This window comes from Fukomys damarensis, unplaced genomic scaffold (genome assembly GCF_012274545.1).
Source record: "Fukomys damarensis isolate Sample0158 unplaced genomic scaffold, DMR_v1.0_HiC HiC_scaffold_22, whole genome shotgun sequence".
Classification (NCBI taxonomy): domain Eukaryota; kingdom Metazoa; phylum Chordata; class Mammalia; order Rodentia; family Bathyergidae; genus Fukomys; species Fukomys damarensis.
This window is the reverse complement of record NW_022900934.1, coordinates 5,097,070-5,104,399: the sequence shown is the minus strand read 5'-3', so window position 1 is coordinate 5,104,399 and position 7,330 is coordinate 5,097,070. Positions and strand designations below refer to the sequence as shown.

General features: G+C 50.8%; 1 protein-coding gene across 1 annotated transcript in view; it reads right to left on the bottom strand.

The window, feature by feature from the left end:
• Positions 1 to 6,358: 6,358 nt before the first annotated feature.
• Positions 6,359 to 7,330, bottom strand: part of LOC104865320 — a 7,683-nt gene continuing 6,711 nt past the window's right edge. Inside the window, exons 5-6 of the mRNA XM_033766974.1 lie at positions 6,651 to 6,729; positions 6,359 to 6,528 (exon numbers count right to left, since the gene is read on the bottom strand). Of these exons, the coding sequence (XP_033622865.1) occupies positions 6,359 to 6,528; positions 6,651 to 6,729 (249 nt within the window). The remainder of the gene's footprint in view (positions 6,529 to 6,650; positions 6,730 to 7,330) is intronic.

Sequence of the window (7,330 nt, the reverse complement as noted above, 5' to 3'; positions counted from 1 at the left end):
GAGAATGTTTGCAATTTCTAACAAAATTTAATGTGAAGGTATATAAGAAAATGCTCCCAAATCAACAGGGAGAAGAAGACAGAAGAGCGAGACCGTGGCTAGGCTGAGAGAGAAACACAGGGACGCCAGAGAAGGTGGCCCTGTTCCGTTGTAAGAAATGCAAGATGGGAGTGCAGAAAAGTGCCCAGAAGGGGCGTTAGTGCCGACCTCAAAGCCACCTGCCACCAGAGCCGGGCTGGGAGCTGTTGCTGCCTTGGGACTGGACTGTTATTTCCAAGAGCAAGTTGGTGGCCTGAGTGTGCATGTGTCCTACGGCTCAGGGCTCCACGCCAAGGGAAACCCACAGATGGAGTCGCCTCCCAGACCCACAGAGACGAGTTCAAGGTCACGCCCGGATGCAGTGACAGAACCACCGGGTGCACGGGGAGCGCACTGATGGACCAACCTGGTCTAAGCAGAGCATCCATCTGTAAGAGGCAGGGCTTAAGCCATCGGGGACAAACACGGACAGGCATCAGAACGGAAGGCTGAGTTCTTATAAAAGGGAGAAGCAGGACGAACTGTGTGCTACAGTCCCTCCCGTGAGTTACAGGTGGCCTGAATGACAGGTGATGCCGCATCCCGAGACCTAGGAGGAGAAGAGCTGTGGACAGAAAGCATCCTCAGTGTCCTGTCCCTCTCTCCTCCCTTAGCACTGCTAATCCCACTCTTAGCCCAACTCCGCAGTGACTCTGGTGGCCTTGGACTGGATCCAGCCAGCCAGCAGGGAGGATGAGGGTGAGGGTGCACCCTTGATGGAATGAGGAGAACGTGCCCCTTTCCAGCCCATTGACAGGACCTGAATGTCTGGGATCTACTTCTCCCCCACGTAACAAGGGCAAGCGTTGTGCTACAAACAATAGAAACAGTGAAATCTAAGGCATTGATAGTCAAAAAACCTAAGTTTAACATGTTTCTTCTTCCCTCTAAGACTCATTTTTCCCAGTTGTGAATGGGCCGGTGTCCCACGGATGGTTTTGTCACAGCTATGCCTGCCATACGAGGCCCCCACAGAGCCGTGGGCTCACTGGACTGCCCAGGAGAAGGAAGGAAAGGGAAACGGAAGGAAACTGGAGAGAAATGGAAGGGAAGGGGATAAATAGGCAAGGAGGGGCTTGCTGGCCCAGCCTACTGCCCAAGAGGTTCCAGGGCACTGTGCCAGAAGGGGCCCCAAACCGCACGGTGGCCCTCTCATGGACTAGTCAGCTTTTCATCACTGGGACAAAATACCTGACCGGCACAACCTGAAGAAGGAAGGATGCACTTTGGCTCAGGGTTTCAGAGTTTTCAGTCCACTGTCAGCTGACTTCAAGGCAGAAACATCATGGTGGAGGAAAGCAGCTCATCTCATAGCAGCCAGAAAGCATAGAGAACAGGAAGAGAGCCGGAAAAGAAAGGGCTGGGAATAAGTATTCCCTCCAAAGACACAGCCTCAGTGACCTAGTCCTCCAATCGGCCATTCAGCTATGGAGTCATCGATGGTTTACTCCAGGGATAAGGTCAGCAGCATCTTCAGGATACAGTTTTCTCTCTCGGCCCAGCCCCTGCACAATGCTACATTAAAAATCAAGCTCCCCATACACAAATCTTGGGGAGACGCTGCATATTTAAACCACACCATCTTGAGTCGTGAAGACAAGATTGAAACTTCAGGGAGGTCAGGGTGGCTGGAATGGGCAGCAGTGTGCCAGAGAGGAGAGGACCACACAGAAGGAAAAGTCCAGCACTGCACAAAGGATCTCTCTCAAGTCTTCAAACACATACCGAGCTGTTTATGAATCTGAGGAAAATGATTCAACTTTAGAGAAAGAATCCAAAAGGAGTGGGAAGAACAGTTCATGGAGTTCATAAGGGAAAGGGGATGATTCGCGCGCCCATCAGTCAGAGTGCAAAGCTCTGTAACACAGAGAACACTGTTGGTGCCCTCGGAGGGGCGTTGCCTCAGACCACTGGGCCAAGGGACCCTGGACCATCCTGTTCCAGGCTCAGTTAGAAGAGATGGGGGACAAACTTCAGCGGCATGGAAGTATTTGCATCCCCGCAACTTTTATTGCCGTCCAGCATGAAATTCATGGATTAGAGGAACACAGAACTGTTTTGTACACAAAGTAAGGTAATCCTTATGGAGATAAACAAAATGTAAAAAGAACCCAAGTCAAACTTGTAGAGATGAAAATAGCATCCGGTGTGAGAAGTGTGCTAGATGGGGTGAAGTACAGGTTAGGGATGACAGAAGAAAAAGTGGGGAACTTGAGGATGTAGTGACCACGAATGTCCGCAATAAAAAGAGAAAAGGAAAGAAAAGAAGCGGTAAACTGGATTTCAGGAAAACGTGACAAACATTGAAGATGGATAAAGATCTAATGAACATATAACAGAAGTCAACACAGGCCAACCACCAAAGCAAGGAAACAGAACCGATACTAAAAACAATGCTCCCGAAAGCTGTGCTGAGCACACGAACATCTGAATTCACATAGTGAAAGAGTGATGACATTTTTTCTATCTTGCCTGGTAATGGTTATGTGAGTGTCAAAACCGACAGAACCCGTTTGACGCAAGAAGTCATTTTTATTATATGCTCTGATAACTTATTACTGTGAGAGGGTGCATGGTAAGTACCTGGGAATACCAACCCAGAAGAACCTCAGCCCAGTCTCATTCTAAAATAAAATTATCAACTTAAAAACAGTCCAGCGGACGTTTAGGCAGAAGCGGTAACTTTTAAGTTAATTACTTGAGCTTCAAAAAGGGTTCCACTTGTAGTTGATTAAGTCTAATCAATATGTTAAGATCTATGAGTTCGCACTGATATTTATAAGGCCACATTTGGTCATCTTTGGAAAATGATGAGTAGAAAACTCATTCTTTTGAAAACTGAAGCATGAAGATAAAAAACTAAGCACAGATCTTACCTGTCTCTCCTGGACTTCTTCCACGAACACCGGGCAATCAGTAGATGAGAGGACCTATCTTTTTATAAAAATATCCCAGCTAATAAATGGAAAAGTATCAGTAGAACCGGAAAATGACCATTTTACAGCCCCCAGTGGACCAAAGTACAGGGTATCAATAGCTGCTGAGTTCAGAAAGAGAGGGACATGGCAGTTCTGTCGATGAAAGAGCAAACCATCTGTAGTCTCGACAGAGGGATCGAACCTGCACACAAGCAGAGCTCTGGGCCGGCTGATGACTTGCAGAAGGTACCGAGGATGAAGGAGCATGTTACACTGTACACAGGGTTTGCCATCAGCCAACCCCAGAATGAGAAACTCCATGGGTCAATTTTCATGGGTAGCTTTTCTGTAGAGTGTAATAAATTATGGGGTAGGGAGAGTGGGACAGCAGAGGAGAAAGCTGTGGGTATAGAGAAACTTAGAAGGCGTCAGACTTTTAAAATGGGTAATAACAGGCCACAGAGGCCAGAAGTAAACACCAGAAGAATGAAACCATGAAGAAGCCAGGAAAGGAGAGCTATGCAAGTCAGGACAATAGTTACCCTTGCAGGAGGGGATGGGATGGGGTAGCAGGAGGATCTTTAGAGGTAGAGAGCAGTCCTGTTTCTGGACCCCAGGGTGGCTAAAAGGGCCTCATTTAACTCATTCAGCTGCACTGTGGTCATATGTGGTTTTCTGGATGTTTTCTTCAATAATAAAATGGTTAAAAACACTACATACACAGAATCATCTCGGTGGTACATAAAATGCATCCATGGGATAAAAAGAAAAAAAAGAGAGTGAAGTGGACACTGTGGTCATCTCTGTGGGAGATAACTTAGAATGATTTTCTTCTTTCTGCCTTCCACGTTTTCCACTATGGCTTTTTCACTTTCATAGAGAAAGAGGTTGTGTGTTTACTTTCAATTGTTTAATCTTGAAGCATTTAACTGGATGTCCCAGAGGAGGAAAATGTCTATATTTGAATTTTTTTTTTCTGTCTCTAACCACTCTGTTCCTAGCACCTAAAGCAGGGGCTGGAAAATAAAAGGCAGGGAAAACACACCTATTGAACAAAGCCACAGCTGGATGCGGAATATTTACATGTTACAGGAAAATGTGGCTGCGTTCAGAAAGCCATGAACTCACCCTCAGAAGGCATTTCCCTCCCACCCAGTGCCCTGGAGTCCCTGGGTCAATGGTGGCTTCATCCAGCACTGTCCTCTATGTCAGGGGGCAGTGGGGACCTCAGAGACATTGTTGGGGGGCAGGCCCACTACATGCAGACCCAGAGGCTTCAGGTACTTGATCTGGAGAGAAACCAAAGGGCAGACCTGCTGCCCTGCCAGCGCATCCTGGACCCCCTTCTTCCCAAGGTGACCAGAGCCCACCAGACCTCCTAGTGCAGAAGTCGTAATGGAGTAGCAGCTCTAACCAACCTGCAGTGATGGCTGCGGGACAAGTGTTCCAGCCTAGCCACGGAGTCTTACGACCATAACCCTGTAGGGGAGGAACTGTGATTGTCCTCAGGCCAAAGGAAAGAAAACCCATGCTCAGAAAGGGTAAGTCACCTGCCCACGCTCACACAGCTCTCAAGTGGCCAGACGGGGACTTGTCCCCATTTCTGTCTACACTGGAACCTGTGTTTTTAACCCAGTGTTGGGAGCTTGGGAAGTAGGGAATGAGGAAAAGAGACACCACTGCTGTGTGACTGTATCGATCTGGATGTGACAGAGAATCCATCTCAAAATGGCGTGAGGACCGCTATTGGCCCACAGAAGGGGACATCTGGAGAAGGGAGGACTTTGACACCCCCCCCAGGGGCCTCTTTGGTTGTGCAGGTCGTCACTGTGTCTCCTGATCATCCCCAAACTCGCCTTCCTTGTGATGATGGTTAAGCCAGCAGTCGTGGTGGCTCTGGGCTTCTTCATTCAGCCTGCAGGAAAGAGGAACCGGTGACTTTCTTTTCCCTCTGGAAAGATGAGAAGGTTCTAGAGCCTTCCAGAACCTTCTCCTCTTCACACCAGTAGCTGAGACAAGTTCACAAACCTGTCACTCAAGGAAGCAGGATGGCCAGGTGTTTCTCCCTAATGTCCCCAGCTGCTGAGAGGGCCTGGCTTGGGTGCTGGGGGTGAACGTTGATCACTCTCCATTTCAGGATCTTCTAATCCCTCCTGGCTTCTCATCTCTCTGACAGCCAAAGCCCTAGCACAGCTCAGGCCTTGTAGCCCGCTCTCCCCACCCTGTCACCTTTCAACCCTCAAATCCTCTGCTCCCTCACTCCCCTCTAGCTCTGTGGCTTTCTTGCTTGTCCTCACATGTGTCGTACTCCTTCCTACCCAGGGCCTTTGCACCTGCAAACCCTTCTGCCTGGAATGATCTCTCCCTACGTGCCCGTGACTTTTCCTCTTCTGCCACCTTTGGGTCTAAGTTCAAATGTCCCCACCCCAGCTAGACCATTCCTGACCACCCTACCTGACCCCTTCATCTTCCTTATTGCTTCTTCATAGCACCTGTTGCTTCTCTGCCCCTGTGCGGATGTCGATCCCACCAGAAGGAGGGCACTTGGCGAGGTGGAGGTACCCGCGACCTGTCCGTTTTATTTTCTCAGCCTGAACTGGTGCAGGCACCACAGGTTTATTCCTGCAGCCTTATGACCCAGCGGCGGGCTTCCTACTGCACACTTCGTCCTCCCTGCTCCCCCTCATCCTCAGCAGGGGACGCAGAAGGTCAAGGACTGGTCGGGCGTCCCTCGCCTGACAGCTCACAGCCGGAACCCAACGTGGGGACTTGTGCGCAAGTCCTGCCTCACATCACCCCATACACACCCCACAGGCCTCGCCAGCAGGGGGCGCAGCCGCCGCAGCCGCCCCTGGGATGCGAACAGGTCAGAGAGAGGGCGACTGAGTCCCTCGGCGCAGTAGATTGTCACGCGCATCATTTTCTGCTGCGGACCCCTCTTCATTGGCCAGCTGAATCCGAAGTCTCTGAAGGCTGTGACATTTTCCCCAACTGGAGCTCCCCCTCCCTGGCAGGCCTCAGAAGCACAGAATTATCCGCAGTCTTAAAAATAGTCTCTTTCCAGTGCCCCTGAAATTCGGCCTCACCCCTGCCCTGCGGCTGCTGAGTGAACGCTTAATTGTGCTCCACTCTGTCCCCTTCTTTTCTTGTTTTTTCTTTTTCAGCTTGTCGAGCTATTAAGATGTTGACCGCCCCAGCACACAGCAAAAGCTTCAGTCAGAAACTTGGCAGCCTCTGGTCTTGAACCCTAAACAAAGGGGCCGGAGGCCAGGGAGGGCCTGGGAAGAGGACGCAGGCTGGGCGCTGCCCGCAGGCTCTGAAATCCCTTTGTCTCCTGAGCTCTGCACTTGGACTGAGGGAGTTCACGGCCCGTCCATCAGCGAGCGGTCACGGTAGCTATTAAAGACATATTTCTCTGAGAACAGCGCGGCTCGGATCCCAGGGAACGCTGGCCGGGCAGGGGCCTCCGCGAAGAAAGGCCACTGGAAAGCGCTGCCGCCACCAGCATTCCCCGGGGTCCGGAAGTGATTATCTGGGAGCAGAGGAACAGGCAGCACCACACACACCAACAGGGGCATCAAGGAGGTCACCCAGACAGTGAGTCAGAACAGAGCCCAAAGCGGCCATGGGATAATTCTGCCGTTTACCACGTACTCAGTGTGCCAGGCTCGGCCAAGCGCGGCCATTCAGCTGTTCCCAGAGCCCTACACTGAAGGAGCAAGAAGTTGTGACCCTGTGGGATAGGCAGCCTGGCTGGCACTGGGCAGAAGCCAGGATTCCTACAAAACCGTCCACCTCGCCCTGGGCTCCTCCAAAGCACTCACATCCCAAGGGCAGAACTGTCTTCCCAGAGCTCAAACCTGCTCACACCCTGCCAGAGAGCTGAGATCCTGCAGTGGCTCCCCAGTGCCCTGGGAGAGAGTAGAGACTCCCTGACTCACTCCTGTTTCCGCCCCGGCCTGCCTTTCCCACCTTTGGGGAAGCTCCATACGTCTTAGCTTAACAAGGTGACTTTGTTGCTGCTTTAAGGGTCCTGAACTAGTTAACTGGCTAGTGAAAACAGTTTAAAAGTTAACTTGTAGAAACACTCACCTCGAAGGAATTACCAACTCATCGCAGTGTTTGTTTTCAACTTGGCCCCCTTCCTTCTGCCCCTCTCTATGACTGGCCATAATCTAGCCAGGTCTTTATTTCTCCATTGCACATTTTGTAAACATTATTACTGGACCGTGGGAAATGCTATGGGGCAGTTAATGTCACTCGGGGGTGTTGTGCATTCAGAGTCCTGCTGGGGGCCGCAGGGCCGAGGGGGCAGGGGGGGACTGCCCGTGGGG